Here is a 22,691-nt window from a genome sequence, read left to right on the forward strand (position 1 = left end):
TCGTGATATTAGACTTGCTAATAACCAATTCCATTGCATTCATGAAATTGATTGCATTCATGAGACTTATTGATGAGAGACAATTCTAGGCATTCTGTTTGATATCATGGTTCTTAATTGTAGTTTTTTGAGATTCAACAGTCAATATGTTAAGAAATGGATTCAACTTCAAAAATTCGTTTTTTTTTTTTACAGTTGAAATCAACCTTTTTATGATTGGATTTTATATTATCCCCTAATTAAAATTTCTTTGCTCTTTTCTAAAAGAAACATTCTTTAACTAAAATAATACTTTCTGCACCTGATATAAAAAGATCATCAACTGATTTTATGTTTTAGTACCTAGGTTTTATCAATAATTATTGTAGAACCGTGTGCAAATGGTACTTTTTCAAAAATATATGTAAATTAGTAATGGATTTGTATACTCATATAAGTTGTCTCTCCAAAATTTTGTTTAATCATTATCAAAATTTATGAGAAGTTATGGTTCTTCTTTTCCTTGTGATTTCTTATGTGAAGTGATTAATTAGTCAATTTAAAAGTTATAGGAAAAAATATTTTTGATCAATGAACAAAATCATTCAGTTAATTGGAGGAGAAAAAAAGAAAATTCAAAGTTAGGTTAATATTTTCTTTTAGTATAAATTTTTATAGAAAAATATGAAGGGTGAGAACTTAATTTTATTTTGCTAATAAATTGGTAACACCTTCAAAGTACTTGTTTCTTAATATTTTTTCTTAGTTTCATGATATTTAGGTAGGTTCTTCATCTACGTCACATTAGAGCTGCACAGTGTCATAATATTCAATGGCAGTTTAAATTATGAAATTTTGCCTAGCAAAACATCTGATAAATTTATAAATAAAACGTATAAACACTTTATGAATGCCTACAGGGAATAATTATGCATCAAATAAAAAAGAAACAGTATTTTCTGGTGTGACAAAACTGTTTAAGTGGAGAATTAATTTATGTGAAATGTTTAATTTAATTATATCTACTATTTGTTCATTCTATTGGTCTTGACAGAACAATGATGAATGCAAGATTTAGAAAAAAATTAGCACATTTTGAAGTGTTTCACTATTTAATTAAATTATTACAAAATCATTTTTAATATATTAATAATTTTGATAATTAAACTCTTTTGATGGCTTGAGAAAATCATATTAAAGGGCATATAGCAAATTATTTGTATTTTTAGGCCACATTTTTTTTAAAATATTAGTCTTGAACGATCACTTGCTTAGAACCAACGACTTCTATCAGTTGACGTGAGGAGAAAATGACGGTAATTTTTCTGGGCCCTGGTTTTATGGGGATCAATGTTTCCTCGTGAGACATGTTTCTCTCTGCTTCAACATCCCTGTAACAAGAATTGAAAAATTAATATGAAAGTAACATTTCTTAATATTATGATTAGTATGACATTTGTTTGGAATATACTTTCTGAAAAAATGAATCTTTTTATAAAATCTGAAAGCTCTAAATTCAATATAGTGATGAGTTATATTGAAATTTATATTCTTATTTCCTGCCAAACTTGTTCTTCAGAGTATAGAGCTCTCTATTTTATGGGTACGAATATACAGGGAGTCCAACAAAGGCCGACCTGTTTTTAAAATTAAAAATTTCTGAAACAAAAGACTACGGAGAAATGAAACAAACGGTGTGTGTTGTGAAAACAAAAAAATTTTATCCGGAAATTTGGAGTATAGTTACAAAAGTTACCAGCAGATGGCACTGTACACTGCATAAAATTCTTGAAAAAAGTACCCTTGGCTTGACTAAAAAATCTGTTCAGGATGTCCACTGTTAGTAATCACGCACTTAAGTGAATTAAAGGTAGCAGAGATAAATATTGCTTACCTTTGTCTTGTGCGTGGTCACTCTTGTTCTCCTCACTTTATATTCTTTATTAGTGCTGGAATATCTTGTGTGACTTACTCAATAAATTGAGGCATTATTAATTCAGTAAAAAGTTCGGATTGCCTTTTAAAATGCGAGTTTATTATTAAATAAACATAATTAGTCAATATAAGTGGTTGAGCTAGGGCATTTAACAAGATGGATGATAGTAAAGTGAAACTTATTAAAAGTTATACATTACATAATTAAACATCGCCATTCAGTGGCTAAAATAATAAACAATGAATCATTGAATTGGAGGATTAGTGATGAAATATCTATTTTATAACATCCACTGCTCGCAGTGCAATGGTAACGCAAAACCTCTTATAGAGTGCTAAGGGAAATGAACGCATTTGCCGCTGTCTAGTGTCGTGGGATTATTTCGGTAAACATAAGTTTTTCAATGAACTCCACACTGCATAAGGTCTTTGAAAAAGGTAGGTGTCTTTAGTTTTTGAAAAGTTTTAATAACACACATCGGGGTCTGTTAGAAGGCACTCTTCACCAACCAAACAACTATAAAATGCAAGTTAAGTGTTTTCAAGGGGAAAAAATACTTACGGAATCATAATTCGAAAGGGTGCTGCTAAACCTGGTCCTTCAAGAGTAAGAGCACAGTCTTCAAGTCTTCGTTTGAGAGGATTTGTGAATGAAATTCTGATTCTAAATCGTCTGTGAACTTTGGGGGTTCCTTCAACCTTTGAAATGGCAAAGAATAAATATTTAAATTGGATAAATTTTATATCGATGAAAGGTTACTCAAAAACAAAATATATTATTATAAACTCCTCTGAATCTACAAAAATGGCTTTTATATTACTTTTAGTAATGAATTAAGAGAAGTTCAATACATGCGTTTCCACATACTTATTTTTAATAAAAATATATATATATATATTTTGATCCTCATTCGTGGACTTCTCTCAGACTTCTAGTAATAATTAGATAAACAGAACGCTGGGCCGAGCATTGAACAGGTGGTGTAGCTATGTTAATCACTGTCGTTATCCCCTTTCGTTGATTGTACTAGTTTACTCTTAAAGTACAATCCATTAATTCTCAGCAAGTAAAAGTGGTTTATATATGAAGAAAGTGGCAGTACATGTTTTTTTTTTCATACTAAGTTTATATACTTTTTGTTACCGACCACTTTATTAGTAAACATGCATTGTACTTAAGCTTCAGATCAAGATATAAGTATTCACATTATGAATATATTGTGGTAAATAGAACTATAATGCTTCTGCAAAATAAATCCAAATAATAAAGCACTTATGCTACTACTTTTTTCTATTTTTAAGAAAGAGACCGTGAGCTAATTACGTTAACATGGAGATAAGAAGAATTAACAATTGTACGGAGTCCACAATATATTAAACAGTTGTAGCCGTATACTAAATGTATGGATGGTGTTTTCTACACTTGGGTGCACTTCCGGATTACTGTTTCCGGCGTATTTTGAAGCCATTTGGCTCACAATGTGATTATTGTGTTTTGAGACTCTCTTGAGTAGTATTTCTTGTATACGTGTATTTGTTACTTGATTTATTATTTTTATAAGAATCCTAATTTGAAGACCTGTCATTTCAAGACCGAAGAATCGTCATCTGAAAAAAGGAATATAAAACACTACTTACCTTGTCAACAATATACCAACTTCGAAATTTAAACCTAAATGACAATTTGCAAAATGAACTTAATCTCGCTGCTTGAACACTATGCTAACAATCACGTATGATGGTGCACGGCTTGCAAAAAGAACAAACAGTAATAAACAAGTTAAAGAGGTCAAATCTGGACTGGCAAAAAACCGATTTCTTTCTAAATCTAGCAACCATGTCACCATTTCTCAACAATACATCTATAAATAACTAAAACAAATTTTCACTTCTAACTCACCAGAACTACTTAATATCATAAATATCTTGTGAAATATACCAGATTTGAACTCAAAAATTATAAAACTTATTTCTTTTATTACAAACAAAATTATCTGTTTGAAAATATCGCCTCGCAGAATAAATTGTAGCAAGTAGCTGAATATTTTCTTACCGGAAGTAAAGCAGGTCACGAGCTGGAGATTGGTGTTGTTTACATTTATATTGAAAACACCATCCATACTAAACAAAGCAAATATTATTTATTTCGAATGGGCATATCTGAAGAAAAAAACAGAATTCTTTAGTAAATTGTTTTTTTTTCTTTGTTCCGTTCCCCAAATGTTAATGGGAATTAATGATATTTATACTAATTTGCGTTAGGCAATAGATATTTTTTTTCTAATCAAAACCACAACCAACCAATTTCGAATTAAAAAAAATTATTAAAAATACAAATCTATCACTTTTCAAACAATTGTAAAATCGAATGAAACAATTATAAAATAAAGCAATTATAAAGCTATTTATACTGACTGTAGTTTAATTTGAAATGATATAATTGCGTTGTTGTAATTTAAGCCCGCAACAATTTAATTTTTTTTTGGAGCTTCATACTTTCATTTTTTTTAAAAATTTCTTTGGATGATTTTGATGATTTAAAAAAAAAATTTTGCTTCTGTGATTTTAGTTTAAAACAATTCTACAATTTGCATTGCCATTCGTTTAAATCATTTTTTGTAAGATAAAAAAAAATGGGGATAAAGCAGATTATTTTTGCAATTAAGGGATCCAAACTCGATAAGTTTAAATAGTCCCTTGAGCTGAATTGCCATGCACTTTGCTGATCTTTATTATAGTATAAATGTGATAACCGTTATGAGTATATACCAATGTGTGTCTTATTACTACATAATAGCCAATATTAACAAAATGTAGATTTTTTTCACTTCTGCATAAAAGAAATTGAGGATTGGTAATGTCATACCTCTATTCGTAATGTTGGTTTTTCAACTTGAAAGTCATCTTCATCTGCCCAAGTCTGTTGTGTTTCTTTTACTGTAGATATTGCATAAATTTTTAAGAATGCATAATCCACAAGTTTGTCTAAGTACTCGTCTACAGTTACTTCAATACCAAGTTCTTCTTCTGGAAAGTTTAAAAACAAAATTAGTTCATTTTATATTAAAAGCCGAAACAGAAATATCTGACGTATTTACATTTTGCGTTATGTTCTATATAAACTATAATTATGATTAATAGTAAGTAAATAAGGTAATATACACCTAGAAATGGAGTATTACAAACGAATATTTAGCATAAATATCTTAAATGTAGAGAAAAAGATTGATGATATTGAGATGATGTAGAGAAAATAAAAAATAAAAAAATTTCTTTAAGTAATATGAAATTTGAATTTTGGAACAAATGAGCTGAAGTAATAATCTAGTTGTTCTTAATTACCCTTGAGAATAGGTATTAATACGACTGTCGATATACCATTTTATACGATAAATAAAGTGATTCTATAATTTTAATTTTATTGTGAAATCTACAGCAAGTGAAAAAAGTATAAGGACTGCATTAAATTGAATGAAAATATGCTTTATTTTCATTTCATCTAAATGAAATTTTTATATATTTAATTCATGTTAACATATTTTTGCACTAACACTTATTGCGCATAAAAAACAAAATTTGGCTTCAAAATATGGAATTAAAAAAAAAAATAGTACTAAAGGAAATGTGGAAAAAAGTGTAAGGACATGTTCTAAAATAATATAGGTGGGTGGGGTTGGGTTAACTTTAAAATCTAAAATAGGAACGCCATTTTTATTGCAGATTTATAAGTACCCCATTTCGACCTATAGGTTATAGCACTTTGGTTCAATGATGACACTGTAATCTGAAAATAGAAGTGGGGTGCATATTGCTTAAAATGGAGAAATATTAAATGGTGAAAATTAATTGCTTAAATGGTGAAAAATACATCAGAGATTGAAAAAGTAACAAAAGTCGTGTATGGTCTATCTAATGACACCAAACTGGACGCCTTCCCCTCCCTCTGAGACTGGGGTGACACCCAGAGGCGTAAATCTGAAATATTTAACCGTATCTATACTTTTTTTGAACACCCTGTGTAAATAAGCAATATCAATCTTATAAAAAAAAATGAACTTACTTTGTCGTGGTTTTAGCGTGAATGTTCCTCTGGCCCTTTTCACTTTTCTAGCTGTTATTCCAGTATAATGAACAGTACTAGCAGAGAGAACAGATGTCACTGTTCTTTTCTCATCACTATTATTTTCTACCTCCACCACAACATGAAAGGGTCGCCCGATCATAACTTTATCGATATCTTTTAAAATGAATTTAACATCTTCTTTTCCTGGAGGAGGCATGTCATAAATATGAGTTAAACCTCCCCGTCTAGCTGCATTCAACACAGCCATACGTTCTTCGACAGAGCCTGTAATAAAAATCCACAAATTAAATCAATAATGACTTTATTTAATAGCTGAATTTTAAAGCTTTTAATGGTATGTACACAATAGTGGAAGAGACTCGTACAGTTTTTGACATTTTTTAAAAAATTTCTCAAATACTTAGTAGAGGATTATTTTGTGATTTAAATTTTTTTCATGGTATGCGATTTCTCATACTTAAAGTTTAAAGCTTTCAGAAGTTTGAGAGGCCGGTTATAAATTACGAATGAAAACATTAATTTTGAACATCCTATGTCAGAAAATATAGCAATAAATTTGTAACTTACATTGATAACTTCAAGTATTATATGTAATAATTGTACAAAATTCCATAAACCTAGCTTAAATATATTATAAAAAAAATAACATACATATAACATTTTATTAAAAAAAAAACTAATTTATTTGCCTTAAACCCCATTTACACGAGCCTTAAATTAAATTAAATAAAATATTTCTATAAGTATTTCTTGAGAAATTATTTTTAAAAAAAGTAAGACACTGAAAGTGTCTATATAGTCAGAGAGAGAGAAAGAGAAATTTTTTTTCTTCGTGTATTTATCTATGGCTTTTCAGCAAAATGCAGATGTTTGAGAAATTGCTCCAAAAACATTACTTTAATAAGGACATTTATGATATAATACTCCCAATATTATAATTTTTTCAAAATTATATTTAAATCGAGCCGCGATAGCTCAATGGTTAAAGGAAATTAACCGTCATTTTGAAAGACTGGAGTTCAATCTTCAGTTGCGACCTAAAACCCACCTTACAACTAGATCAACCGTTACCAGCTCCCGGTCTACAACGAGGGGTAGCGGGAGTCTTTCTTAGGGAATTAGTCTGTTTTCTAGTAGTGATGTTTTGCCAGGCGTACCCTTTTCATCTAAATAGTTATACGCTTCAAAACACCAAGGTTCCCCATTACTAATATTTCCTTTTGTTTGTGGTAACTTTTTCTTCTCTTACGTCAGACAAATTTTTAACACTGATCTTGCTACTTTAAATAAGTTTTTACCTGGCGCTTGGTGCAACATAGCTGCACCCGGCTTTTGTGTTATTAAACTGTACATTCAATCCCCTCCAGGATTAAGTCTCGATTCTAATATATTGATCTTCGATACGTCCAATGAATTGTGATTGGCCGGATAGCCTGGTTGATAGGGAGCTGGGCCCAAGTCCAACGTGAGTCCGATCTCCACCGGCCGAAGACTCTCCGTGTAGTAAATGGTGATTGGTGCATGTTAAATCTGTCGGGTCACAAAGTCCTCTAAGTTCCCAAAACAAATCAACACCTCTGGGGGTAATGAATTGGAGATCGATCGCTCTCTGGATCAGCTCAAAATTAGGATATGTGGATAATTGAATGAATGTGTCAATGGGTCCATCCTTTAAAACGGGCTGTAAGGCGCGTTTGTGGCGAAGACGTATTCTTGGCCATGGATGGCGCCACTGATAAACAAGAAAGGCTCCCTCTGCTTAAATTCGCTTAGTTTCACCAAGCTAGCTGTTTAATTTTCAAGTGACATTAGAAGCAACAACAACTTATTTATTCATTTATTATAAAGATTTTAAGATAAAATTTCGATGAGCATTTCTCTCATACATTAAAATAATTTTTTTGTTTGGAGATTAAATAAATTAAAAAAATATTGATTTATGTTCTTGGCAGGTGGGTTTAAGCTTCGAAATTAAATTTAATTTCGAAAATATCTCATTCATTTTTTAATTTTCAATATCTTTTGATTAATTATTGTATTTTAGTTATAGTAAAAACGAATATTGAATATTGAAATTCAATATTGAAATGCTGTTTCCTTTAAGATACTAAATTGATAAGCTTGATAAGATGCACTGAAACTAAAATTGAAATAGTTTCGAATAGTTATTCTTAGAATGGCTAGTTTTTTCTAAAATAGCCATTCTAAGAATAACTATTCGAAATTCATGAAGCACAAATTCATAAAATATTTTGATTTAACAAAAATCTCAAGACACTCTTTTTAAGATTAGTTTGAATACAATTTATAATGAATAAAAATGGCTGTTAACAAAAGTGGACCTAAGGGTGGTTTTTGTAGCTTATTTTTTTTTAAGGAAAATAAAGAAAAATTTTAGTTCAACAGCGTTAAACTCGAAGCAGAGCCGTAATTTTAAACTATCTACATGGTGTTCCGTAAAGACTGCATTTAATATGTATTTTTTCAGAATCCTTATCTAAAATGAAATCAAAAAGGTGTATACATTAGGGTTATCAATTAATATTTATTCGAAGAAAAAACAAAAACGCCTTCGAAATCTGACCGATTACAGTAGAAGACGGCAGATGTAATAAACATCAAAATAGACTACATTGGAGGTTGAAAGGAGGTTATTATTCCCTCGTCTTCCTATATCTCTGTTTCCGCCAGCAATCAAACCTGTCTTTTTATTTAATATTCCCGCTTTCCTGTACCGTGATGTGTCATATTTTGAAAGCATTTTTGTTTTTTCCTCCTCGATTATTTTGCGCATTCTTATTTGTTTTCATTTTGGTTGGGATTCTTAATATACATATTAAGGATGGTCTTTACGAAATACGCTGCATACCATCTTGCCATAAAGAATTATTTGGGCTTTAAAACGGACAAATAATTTTAATATCGATAAAAAAAAAATTTAGAATTTTTTAAAAAATTAGTCAACTATATTTCAACCTGGATAAAAATTATTAAAATCAATAAATAATTCTGAATTTTTTTCAAGTTTTTATAAGGACAGGCAATGTAGCGTTGGAGCAAGTTTTCAAATATCAAATAAATTAATTCATATTTTTTTTTTCTTCATTTTCACAGAACTGTGACTTTTCTTCAATTGACATTCCTGCTTTTATTTGCAATATTTAATTATGATTTGGATCATTTAACTTGTGTTAATTAGAATCAAACCTGAAACCTCTGATGTCTATCTATTCAGTTTACCTTCTTTAGACTTATATTCTGCTGAAATGTCTTCCATATCACGATGCCCACTTTCGTCATCAAATCCTATTCTTTTTGTTACAACAAGTTTTCCAATCCTAGGAACAAAAATTGAACAATTATAAATATTTCTGTTGTAAAAGAAAGACATTTTAAAGTTAAAATGTGTATAATTTGAAAGACAATTGAGACAAAGGAATTCTGCATTTTTCTGTTAGTCTCTGTTTGAAATTCATTGAACTGAAATCTCAAAGCTTTTTCTTCTCTTTCGCGCGCTCTCTCTCTCTCTTTCAATTTATCTCTAAATACCAATCTAGTATTCATCAATCTAATTTATTAATTTATCTTTTGCTAGTTTATTTTTCGACAGTTTCAGATTTTTCGTCCACAAAATATGATGACTAGCCGCAATCTAGAAAATGTGGAACTAATACCGGTATGCAATTGAAAAATCAACGCAAGTACTTCATGAAAGATTTCGAGAAAAGAAACCTGAGATTTTTTTTCTTCTTTTCCTTAATATACTATAAATCCTAAAATAAAATTTCATATAATTTATAAAAAAAGTAGATTTCTGAAATTGTTTTAATTGCAATATATAGTTCATACAAGAACGCATAATATAAAAATCTCAATTTTGAATTTTTGTCAGTTATGTTAATTTTTCTATCGTAGGGCAGAGTAGTAATTTTATGGTTAATAGAACTTTTCAGCGTATCAAAACATTTTCGCACACAATTATAAATTTTGTTCATACAAAGAAAATCTTATGTAAAATATAATTTTTAAAAATTATGTATTTTTTAATTCCAAAATAATCGAAAACTTAAAATTATAAGGTGTTATATTTTTATAACTTAATTAATCTAATTTTAATGACAAATATAATGTAATTTGAATGAAATTATTCAAAAAGTTTCTGAGAAATATAATATTAAAAATAAGACTTTTTTTTAATTTTATTGCCATAGGAACTATTCAACCACCTTCATTCAAATGTGGTATTTTATAATCATAAATACTCTAATTAAAATGATGTAAAAATATGCTCCTATTCAAAGTTTTTTCGATAATTATTAAGTTAAAAATAATAATAAATTAGCTAATAAAAAATGATTTTTCACGAAATAAACACATATTAGATTCAAATGTATTACATGATGGATTTGTTTACTTTTCGAAAGTATATTAGAAGTATATATATCTAATGAAAATTGATTATTAGAAAATCTTACTGGTAAGTATTTGTTTTAAGTTTTATCCACCCAAATTCATTGTTCTTGTCTAATTTCCAGTGCACTATGTCAGCATTTACTTCGGCAAACACAAATGGTGTATCGTAGGAATGATTTATTTCTCCTCTGCGAATAGCTACCAATGAGGCGGGTCCAGCCCGGAATGCTCCTAAAATATAAATAAATTTTCATTATTTGTCTCTACCACAGAATTACACTTAAACCCTCACCTTCTACGTACGCTAATAAAGCATGGCGCTTAATTAAGATGTTTCTAAGTAAAGTCGTGGTGGCTCAGGGAATAGAGCGTTCGCCTCCCAATGAGGTGAACTGGGTTCGAATCCAGCGGTGGCTGGTGAGACGAATTCTACACCCGGCTCACACCAACCACAGTGCTGACGTAAAATATGCTCAGTGGTAGACGGATCATGAGTTAGAGTCCCCTTCCAATCAGGATGGCCGTGGGAGATTTTCGTGGTTTTCCTCTCCGTATAACTCCAGTGTGGGCTAGTTCCACCGAATAATCCTACACGAAGGCTAATTTCTTCCAATACTTGATTCAGGAATTCCTTCTGGATTGGGTTCAAAACTACAAGGCCTTGCACTTGAACATAGTAGTCATAAACTCAAAAATTATGTTATAAATACATAAAAATAAATAGAATAAATTGGCTGTCCCACGGGATTCGAATGAGTGATGACAGCACAATAAAAAATATGCTGCTTTTTAAACCCACTGGAACAAGAAAGCGTGGAAAGCCGCGGTTGAGATGGGCTGACTCTGTGGAGTCACATTTTCTTGCAATTAATGAAAATAATTGGAGATGAAAGATAAATCGGAAGTCATTATGGGTTAATCTTCAGAGGAAGGCATTGATCCACATCGTGACGATTCCGTCATAAATCCACCACGTTTTCTTACAGTTGTTTACCGATTTTTAAGCAGTTTTGAAAATTTTTTAAATTCTGATTTTGTAATATGATATTTTGACACCCAAATTTCGAATCTGAGTTATCGCTTTTTGATTTGCTTTATTCGTGGCTATTCCATCTTTAATCCATATCAGTTTCCAACCATTTTCTGGACAGTTATTTTTTCGCTTTTATGGTCTTTTTCACATGGTTCTTTAAATAACGACATTTTTAATGCAATGCTATTGAAGTGCAGGAATTTCAAATTTGACTAATCACTTTGTGACGCGTTCAATTCGCGACAAAATCGTTGTAAATCAACGTAATTTTCTAATCGTTTTTTCGCCAGTTCTTATAGTTTGTTGTCTTACTTCCGACCCTGCGATTTCCACATAGCTTTTAAAATTTCGATATTTTAAATACGATATTTGGAATCGCGCACTTAAATATGTAAACTTTCATACAATTATATTTCATACATTTATATAACATTTAGTATTCAGTGATTGGTTTATTGCAATAAGTCAGACAGCAATGATTATGCTGAATTCTCTGCATCACAAAATCTATTACGATACTGCTGAAGAAACTGTTTGTAACAACCCTGATTTTGCGAGTCTTATTTTTTAAGCACTAATAAATTTTGATACTGATTTTGAAAAATGATATCATGCCCTGGTTCTAACTGTTTCTAATCTGAGACAATGTCGGAAATAAACTCGTTCTCAGTTATGCCGATAGTTAAGACATTAAAAAAAGAATTATATTAAAACTGTCTTTAATATAGGACTATCTAAATTTATTTCAAGAATTTGTTTTCTTTTTTTTAAAATTTGTCTCAATAGTCTCTAATCTAAGAAAATATTAGCAATAAATTCGTACAATGTTTTTTTTCTCTCTTTTAAAAAAAAATTATTTTAGCTGTTTTGAATGTTAGGCAATAACGAAATTTGTTTCTTATTTTTGAAATTTTCCAGACATAGTCCATAATACTTATTCTGATCTTGCAAATCAGTTAAGTCTACTATATCACATTTTTAAAGCGAACTGACACCTGCAAGTGTTGTCTGTTATCATACACCTGAGAGAACTTGCTTAAAGATAGTTCTCAAGACGGGTCAAAATTCATCCTCCTTTGAGATCCCCCATGGTGAATTGCAAATCTCCGGCATCTATCAGTCAAATCAATTCAGCAGTAACAAAAATTTGAAGGATCAAATTCAAACTTTGTGAATGGTTTATCAGGTCTATTAGTCTAATAGTCGGTAATTTTACTGATAGACAATTGCTCTTTACAATGAGTATTTTACAAAATGGTATAAATTTAAATATTATTTGACTGTTTTACTATTAGATTAAAATCATTAAAGTTTGTTTGGTTGTCAGATGAAACTGAAAGAATGTGGAAGATGATAATTGAAAACACCTTTAAGTTTCAATCGATAATCCTACTATCTTTGAAACTTTCAATTCCATCTTCACTATTGTTCTCGATAATAATTCACCAGATTTTGTCTATGTTTTTTTTTTTAAGATGTCAATTTACTTTGCATAATTTGAGCTTCATTTTTTACAAAACTTTTTACATTGTGGGTGGCAATCTAGGAAAATCTTGCAGTTCTAAAAATATTTGTTTCTAAACATTTCGTTTATCGAAACTTATACTTAGATTCGAACTGAGATTGGCTAACTAAAATTGTTAAAAGGATTTTTTAATTTATTTATTATTATTATTTTTGAAATTTTGTTTTTGTAATGTATAATTAGAGTTTTAAATTGTCGTTTCTCGCTTAAAACATTTTACACCATTATAGTTTTTTACGCGTTTTAGGTTAAATAATTTCGTACAATACTGACATGTTTCTTTAAACGTCAATAGGGTGTTTTATATTATCTAAGTAACTTTTACGATTCCACTATACTTCAACTAAAGTCAATTTCAAATTTGTTTATAAAGATTTCATATAACATAATTTAAAAACAATTTCTACTTATAAAATTTTTGCATGCAGAGTGAAACCTCATGTTATGGATACTCCTACAAAACAATCATTCAATCTTAAAACAATCATTAGAACAAAGTAAATGCGTATACCTTCGCTTGTTTCTTGTGGTGTAGCATCTATTGCTTGCCAGCCACCATAACCTGAGGGTAAATCTGACCGAGACATCCAACAATCATTCCATACATGAAAATTCCTGTTGGAATGTTTTAAACAATGTTGATCAAGGAAAATATTTAAGAAATGATAAAGTAATAATTCTTAATATTTTGAGTAAAACGTTTGTTCATTCCTTATTGAAGTATAATACGAATATATTCTGATATCTTGTTTTTGCATAATTGGGTGCATTTTTCCCCAAATTGTGCATCCATTAAGCTTTTGCTCCGAGTCTAAACCACAAAAACTAGGTATCAAATAATATTGTTCGATATATTTCGATGCAATTAATTTAAATATTGCATTTATTGAAGGGTTACTAGTTTGTGTTTAAAAAAAAGTTTATCTGGCTTTGAAAAAGAAATGGTGTTTGCACAAAATGTAATGTTCCGATGGTATTATGGAATAATATGGAGTATCAGCAACGAGATTGATAATGATTTTTTTTTTAATCATCTCGTTACAATTATGATTGTTTTGAGTCAAAGCTTTTTTTATTAATGATAATGGCTAGATTGTTAACGTCGTTCTAATGGATTATTGGTGACAGCTTAGATTCCTTCTTAGTGATGATCCGATAAACAATACTGGCACATTAGCGCTCATCATTCCAAAATCCATTTTCTGCACTCCAAAACCATGCACAAACTTTTCTTTGTCTGAAATCACCAGGAAAACGATATTAGCGAGAATTCCGAGTCCCTAACAAGGGAGTGTTGTGCCATGTTCAGGTGAAATGTTGCCAGAGCAGGCAGTTGTCACTTCAATTTTTTTTTTCATTTTAAATACTGCTCCATTACTCGGCAACGGAGAAGAGTTTGATAAAATTATGTATTACCTGATTGCAAACTTCATTTGCTTTAAAAAAAAAAAAAAACAAATATGAAATATCAGTCGACATGTTTCAAGTGCTTCAAAAACAGACGCCCATTTTCAAGACTTGCCAGACGTAAATGTGAAGGAAAAAAAATTTGGCTCCTATTTTTGAAGCTCTTGAAATATATTGACTGTGTTTCATATTTCTATATTTTTGAAGCGAATGAAGTTTTCGATCAAGTAATATTTTGCGTTGTCTTGGGGTTATATACTTAATTAAATACGTAATTAGCTAAAAATTTCGCTAGCACTTAAAAACACTATAATAAACTTATTAGGTCTTTTACGAAATATCTACCAATAAGTATTTGGATGCATATGCATATTGGTGGAGTTGGAATTTTGGTCAGGGGATGTTTTTTCGTATCGATAAAGATCATTGGTTCAAATTAATGATAGGCTCATTATTGACACCAATAGAACTATTTTGAATGAAAGATTGCCTTTTACGTTATGGCTATTTTACAGGTTGGATCCATGGTACTTCGAAAAAGACAACGTTAGCTGTTCTGTTGCGAGGTTTTGTTGCATAGATTGTTAAGATGACATTGGTATTAACCAAATGAACTGGTCTGCCCAGAGCACAAATTTAAACCCTATCGAGAAGCTCATGGATGAGTTGGATCTCCGAATTAAAGGGAGTAACAATGTAAGTTCGCAATTAATGAAAGAGCTTGCATGCATTTTTTAAGCCCTCCCAAGTAGAAAAAATACTTCGAGGATTCATTGAAAACAATCTCCGAAAGATTGAGACTTATAGCTTTCTGTTAAAAAGAATAAAATTTCAAAATACTTATTGTTCGATAGTGTAACAGCGTACACACTCTTGAACTGTTTATAAAAAGTGATGGACAAAATTATTTAAATAATTAAATTTAAGGCACACATTTTGCTATTTCTTTAAATGTTTTGGAAAAATCTTCGACTTTTAGTTAGAAAAATCGGCAGCTCAAAGAGTCACGTTTCCAAATTATCAACACTCAGTCATGAAGAATTCGATGAAAATGATTAAAATAAATTCGAAAGCTTGTACGTGTTTTGAATTTGGGATCTCATATGTTTTCTGCCTTATTTCTAAAGTCACTTTAATCTTACATTTGCTGCAATATTATTTCATTTTTTGAATGAAGGATAATTTTTTTTCAGTTTTGAATGGAAACTATTTAATTGACTCAAATCTATAGAATAGTTTAATTTGTTAAAATTTTGTGTTACACTTAGTGCCATATAAATTTAATAAACCCTACAATAAAATTCTTATAGAGAATATATACCAGATACATTCTTATAGAGTATACATACCAGTATACATTCTTATGGAGTATACATACCAGAACTAACTTATATATTACTATTACAAGTATATAGCTTGAAAATTCATAGACTACTAATTACTTTTTTTTTTAATGATAAATCTTTTTTTTATTTTTGCCTGATTTGATTTAACTTATTTTGTAATTCTTCCAGAGAGATTATTAAGAAATGTAAAAATAATTCGTACCAAATAGAATCTTCGTTAAATTCACTGAGCTCGTTTCCTTCAGCATCAAAATATTTATCGATGGTTAAACTGTCATCTGTGTCATGAGCTGATACATAGTTTGTAACACTTCGGCATGGAATTCCTAGTGCTCTACAAACTGTTTTCACATAAAAGTTTATGGTTATGTTAAAGTTACTATTACATATGTAAGAGAACAAAAAATGAGCATATAGAGAGAGCAAAAAATTATCATATATAGGGTAAAAAAGAGCATGAAAAACCGGAAAAATACTTTTTAACTTGAAGCGAATAAATTATTTGAAAAATTTGGAAAAGATACTGAAACAGTAATGTAAAAGCTTATTAAGGGCTAAAGCAACAGAAAATGGCTCATCATTTCTAAAAAAAAAGAAAAAAAATAGAAAGAAAATGAATTAAGTAGGCTTTCTAATCAAAAACTTCAAACGTACACAGTAAAAAAATATTAGTGCATTTCAACACCAAAAATGGTGGCCATATGTATGACGTTTCATTACACCAAAGTAATGTAATGAAACGTCATACATGATTTTTGTATCTAGGTGTTACACTACACCAAGAACCAAGGATGTTCTTTTACGCTACTTGGTGTTTAGTAGCCGCCACCATGTTTGTTATTCAGTAACACTAAAAATTATAATTTCAGTAGGATATGATACGCATAAGAGTCAGTCATGTTATTCTTATGATACAGTTTAAAGCAAGGATTATTAAATTAGGACGCATGTATACAATATTTCTTAATATAAAATTAGTTTGGCAATCGCATAGCACAGAGAGAATAATAATATGAATTCGAATAAAGCTTAATAAAACCATAGCGGATAGAAATATTATATAATTATTTAATACGACTGACAGATTTATATAAATCTTCTTAAGAGAATATAATTAGCTTATTATATAACTAAAAACATACATGCCTTTTATAAGAGTTTAGTTCTATTTTTTCGGAATGTTCAGCATCGAGTGAGGTAAAGCAAACTTCCACCTTCTCGTGCTCAAATTATAAACAAACTAGTGATGTCGCCTAAATGAATGTGCGCCAGAATTGGCGAAAATAATTTGTGGATAGAGTAAATGTATCTGATCTTGGTGTAAGCCTTCTGCTTTATTGAAGTTTAGATTTAAACAAGTGGCTGAGCGGTCAGGGTATCTAAATACGAAACCAATGATCACGGATTCGAATCCCGCTCAGGGCGTGGATGTCTTTGTGTGCTTGTTTTCTTCCGCGTGAATGTGGGCCACCCTATGAACCGGTATCTGTGACGTGGGTTATGTTGCTCGCCTCCGATACTTAGGTTAATTGGTGCCCATTTGGTAACGTTAAATGAGCAATATTTTTGGTTTCTTCCGTGAAGAAGAACGTAATAGTTCAGAGTCAGTCAGTTCTAGCTATTAATAAAAAAAAATAATAACTACGCACTTTAAATTGTGCATGAATTCTCCATTCGATATTAACTTGAAACAACACACAGTTTTGGAGTTTTTCAACGCCTGAATGTAAACCACCAAATTACACCACAGGTTTTACAGTTCACGATACCTCAATATTAATAGTAACTAAGTAGTATCTAGTAATAACTAATATCAGTAGTAATTAATGTTAACTAGTAATAGTATAACCAATATTAATGGTAACTAACTCAATGTTAATAGTAATACCTCAAAATTAAAACTAGATCTGTTGAATATTTAGCAGCAATATAAAATTGCGAAAAATATGCGATGCCTTTAGAGTTTCTCTAAGTGGCTTTGGAGCGATTTAATGAAGCAATCATATTTTTAGTAGTTAACACTTACCTGTTGTACAAACTCCTGAAAACACCCAGCATTGTCCGTATCGAACAGGCTGACCACCACTGGCTAAATATTGCTCTAAAATAGCAGAACTTCCTGTCCAACTCCAGGGTGCTGTTCCATCATCATAGTTACCACTCCAGTTACCAATTAGTACACCCCTATCATCATTGCTATTGACCTTTTAGAGAAAAAAAATATATTTTCCTTTTTCTAAAATTCTGAAACTTCATTTTCTAATAAATTAGTTGCAAAGTTTAAGCAGACGGTTTTATTATTAGGTTTACCCCCTAACACCCCAATCACTTTATGGGAAACGTGGTAATACCTCCTTGAATAGTAAACCTCCCACTATGACACTTAACAATATTTTTAGTTGTGGATAAGGTAAAAAAATTGCATTCTTTAAAAATAAAGGAAAGTTGTATATTTTTTTCCTTAGAATTTAAAGCAGAAAGTTTTTTTTTTCAAACTTAAAAAAAAATTGTTGCCCGGATTGTAGAGATGGAAATAAAGTTTTAGGGCATAAATGACGTCCGCGTTCGGTTACGGGAGTTCTCGTTTTGCGGAGAAGGTACATAATGGTTTATTTATTGAAGATTCACAGGGAATTTTATATATATATATATATATATATATATATATATATATATATATATATATATATATATATATATATATATATATATATATATATATATATATATATATATATATATATATGTTACGGACGGGGAGTATCGATGAAGCTTCAAAGCAGTCTAGGGTTGCGTTTTAAAGCTTTTATTATGACAAAAAACACTTAAATGACAATAGAAAATAATTAGAGCTGGAACATCTTAATGAGCTCGCTCCCCGCAGCCGTTCAGTGAGTGAATGTAGAGGGAGTCTGCTCAACTACAGGTGGCGCTGAATGGCGTATGCAACATGCAACATATATATATATATATATATATATATATATATATATATATATATATATATATATATATATATATATATATATATATATATATATATATATATATATATATATATATATATATATATATATATATATATATATATATATATATATATATACAATGTTTTCATGGGGCACAATAGGACCCATAATCCTATTAACAACAATCCCTGACGTCTGTAAGCTATTTGAACATAGTTGCAGGCCAGGTTCACCCATTCATGGCAACAGTTTTTCCTGCGGGGGATGGTGTTCACCAACAGGATAATGCACCATGCCCTAAGGGTCGAATCGTCATGGATTGGTTCTAGGAGCATTCCAGTGACTTTCAAGTCATGTCTTGGCCCCCAAATTCGTCTGACCTTAGTCCAAAATAGCATTTGTGGTCCTACTTGGAAAACCAAATTAGTGCTGCCACGCTACCTCCTCGCAATGTGAGGAAATTGCAGGACCAGTTGGTGAGAGCTTGGTACTATATACCTTAGACTACCTATCAGCACCTTGTGGAATCAATGCCACGGCGGGTGCTAGCAGTTTTGAGGGCCAAAGGTGGTCCTACATGTTATTAGCAGGGTGGTCATAATGTAATGGCTCTTCGGTGTATATATATATATATATATATATATATATATATATATATATATAGGTCAAATACAAATTTTATTGGGTACAGAGCTTCAGTAGGAAATTATAATATTTCACTTTCTTCAAATAAATGAACTCCATGACGAGAAAAATTGATTTGATTATGCAATTATTGACTAAAAAACTTTATTTAAACAATAACAAATTTAAATTATTAAGCTTTTAAAATAAATTTCTGAAGAATTTTTTAATATTAATCTTGTTATAATTTTAGTTTTTTAATGATATTTTGATAGAAACAAAGTATGTTTCAAGTTTATTTAAATGTAAATTTAAGCCGAGCTGTAAATTTAGGTCTATATAATTTTAATTTCTTTTCAAAATAATAACTTGATTAGAAAAAACTGTCCTTTGAGCTTACTTAGGTCTGTTTAGTAAAAAAAAGTTTTTTCAGTAATATATATATATGCATATATACATAATTTGAGTTTAATAAGGTCTGTTTAGCTTGAAATTTTTTCCTTAGAATAGGATTTCTGAGTTGTTTTTATTTCTACCAGAAAATTCTTTCGACTCAACCAAATAGAATTTGCTCATACTAATTTTTAATTATAGTGATATTATTTTCATATTAGTCAATGTTATGTCTATATAATAAAATTAGTTTTAGCAAATATAACTTTTCTTGAGAGATTACTTTTAATCTATATTTGTATTTGTACAAGCTATTTCAGAATGTTTACTTTTTATGAAGCAATAAGATCTTAAATACATGCACTTAATTGAAAAAAAATTAAAATCTCATACCATTGCTGATATAGCTCGTACGACTTTAACAGGATTGCCTCTTGCTGTATAATCTAAACCAGATCTTTCTAAAAGAAACACACTAGCGGGAAGAACGGCATCAGCAAACTAAAAAAAGAGAAGTCTATAGGTTTTATAATTTTGAATAATAATACATTAAACAGGTTGCAACATGTATAGACAATGTGTCCCACTTAAATAAAGCCACCATGATTTTGTGCTGTAACTTGACACAAAGAAAAACAATGAAAACTAAACCAATGTATTAAAAAGTCTATATCTAAAGACATATATTTGAAAGGAGTTACTAATTACCAGCTCCACACGGATAGGAAGTTAGCTTCATCGAATAAGAAAAAAGGAGGGAAAAAAAGTACCCCATAAAACTATTCCTGATTATAACTAATATAACCGATATGTTTATGTATGCCTTGAAATATATGATGCAGAATACCATTTACTGAAGCCTGGAGGACATAAATATTATTCCAGGTTTCAATTTTGGCAACCTTCTATTTTGCCACAAACTCAAACTGCTACAATTTGGCATATATATTTCGAAGTACACTATAAAAACTGTGGTTTAATATCCCACTGAATATAATGCTGGACAATTCAAAAAAGCGTGCAAAGAAGCACTGTAATTCAGGTTAACACTAAATCGAACTTTCATATACAATTTAAAGGGTGTAATTTACATCTAAACTTATAAAATGGCATAAGCTTACACCAAACACTTATACTCATTTGCACCAAACGAGAATTATTTTCACTTCATGTTTTCGAGCTTTTAAGATCGTATAAAGATTGTTTACATTTGAATATAAGCTGGCGTGAGTTAGAAGTCTTCGACGCTGCTGGTGGAGCAGGAAGTGACTTACTGCTTGTAAATATGTGTTTAGATATAGACTTTCTTAATGTATATGTTTGGTTCTCATTTTTGTTTTCTTTTTTTTTTTTTGCCCCCAGTTAGGGAACGAAATCAAGGTGGCTTTATTTAAGTTGGATACATAGTGTAAAATATTGCCTCTTAAGTGACTAAATAAGTGTGAATGAGCTACTAAAATAAACTGTCATGATGACATTAGATAATTTATCGTAAAAAAAAAAAGAAAAAAAACTAAAAATGAGCCACAAATAAGAGAATTAGGATAGTAAAGGGGCATTTATTTTTTTCTCTACCTGTTCTGACCACCGACCTTACATTAAGACATAAAAATACAATTTAAAAAAGAGAAAAAACAAAAATATGTTCCTAGAAAATTTCTAAGAAACAGGGATTCAATTTACTTTTCTAATAACATTACTCATTACTGCATTAAAATTATACATATTATGTTTACTAAGTATATATATATAAAAATTAATATAAAGAGAAACTAAAAATGGGAAAACCAATAGTCGTTATCAAGACACATCTATTGGTATAAATTAATGCGATATTTCTGAATAAAGAATAATTTTCCTAAGATAAAAATTATTCTTTATATGTGTCGATATCGCAACAAACAAAAGTTCCCTTACTTTTGCATGTGATTAAAAATTATTAGGATACGTAGATGAATGTTAATAGTATTGCACTTTCATTATGTGAATAAGCTATTTATTGACGGTGGATACGAAAATAAAATGAAAATATAGATCAGTGCATATGATTCTCCCACTGTTATAAAATTGAAATTATTTTTCCTTTATCACTTGTAAGGATTACGTATTCACTATAACTTGTAAGGGTTTATATTCACTTTTTTACTATTATTTATGAAAATCAAAATTTTGAAATAAAGTTTTTAAGATCATTATTAAAAAGCTAAAATGTATTAATACCATTTTTTGAATTTATATCAATATTTGAAATTTTCCTATGCTCTGCTATGAGAATCCCGTATCATGCAATGTTTAAAATTAAATTTGGAAGATTGAAATTTTATAGAATGATTATTATTATTAGTGATTGATATCTGACTTTCTTTTTGAAATTAATATACAATTATCCTAAATCTTGTAAAATAGGTGAATATTTGAATAGTTTTTTGAAGAAAACAGTTTCAAATAGTTATGAAAGCAAAATTATGTATTTTTATAAATAACTTTTTTATTCTATTTTGATGTGAGTTGGAAAACTGTATAAAAAATTAAGAATGCTTAAAATTAACATTTTTAGTTGCAAATCAATGGAAAGGAACTTAACAGTTATCATTATGCATGAAAAATAAAATATTTAGGCTTTGAACTATGGAATTGATTATAAATTTTTATGTAAAATATTATGTAAAAAGACAAGATAGTTTCAATATTATAATAATTTAATACAGGCAATTATAGTTAATACTTGTTTTAAAAACCATGCAAAATTTACCTGACCAAAAACCCAAGGCCGTCCAACTGGTTGTTTGTAAGAACCAACAAAGATTTTTCCTTCGTCATTTAGAACATACTCAAGTCTTTGTTTTGAATCAGACAGAAAAACTGGATCATCTAGTAAAACATAGAATAATTATATTGATTTAGTGAAATCATTAGTTATTTATAATACTGGACATTCAATATTATGTTTTTATTTTAATAATGTGGTCTTATTTCTATATTT

General features: G+C 29.8%; 1 protein-coding gene across 4 annotated transcripts in view; it reads right to left on the reverse strand.

The window, feature by feature from the left end:
* Positions 1-1,072: 1,072 nt before the first annotated feature.
* Positions 1,073-22,691, reverse strand: part of LOC107436982 (hemocyte protein-glutamine gamma-glutamyltransferase) — a 59,182-nt gene continuing 37,563 nt past the window's right edge. For all 4 annotated transcript variants that reach the window (XM_016048832.5, XM_016048834.5, XM_016048835.5 and 1 more), the window contains exons 5-15: positions 22,461-22,579; positions 20,102-20,209; positions 17,749-17,926; positions 15,925-16,063; positions 13,481-13,584; positions 10,474-10,642; positions 9,239-9,336; positions 5,975-6,262; positions 4,781-4,941; positions 2,477-2,613; positions 1,073-1,370 (exon numbers count right to left, since the gene is read on the reverse strand). In XM_016048832.5, the coding sequence (XP_015904318.2) occupies positions 1,229-1,370; positions 2,477-2,613; positions 4,781-4,941; positions 5,975-6,262; positions 9,239-9,336; positions 10,474-10,642; positions 13,481-13,584; positions 15,925-16,063; positions 17,749-17,926; positions 20,102-20,209; positions 22,461-22,579 (1,643 nt within the window). In that variant the 3' untranslated portion in view covers positions 1,073-1,228. The remainder of the gene's footprint in view (positions 1,371-2,476; positions 2,614-4,780; positions 4,942-5,974; positions 6,263-9,238; positions 9,337-10,473; positions 10,643-13,480; positions 13,585-15,924; positions 16,064-17,748; positions 17,927-20,101; positions 20,210-22,460; positions 22,580-22,691) is intronic.

The sequence above is a fragment of the Parasteatoda tepidariorum genome, chromosome 11 (genome assembly GCF_982258835.1).
Source record: "Parasteatoda tepidariorum strain Cologne lab strain chromosome 11, Ptep-v5.0, whole genome shotgun sequence".
Lineage (NCBI taxonomy): Eukaryota > Metazoa > Arthropoda > Arachnida > Araneae > Theridiidae > Parasteatoda > Parasteatoda tepidariorum.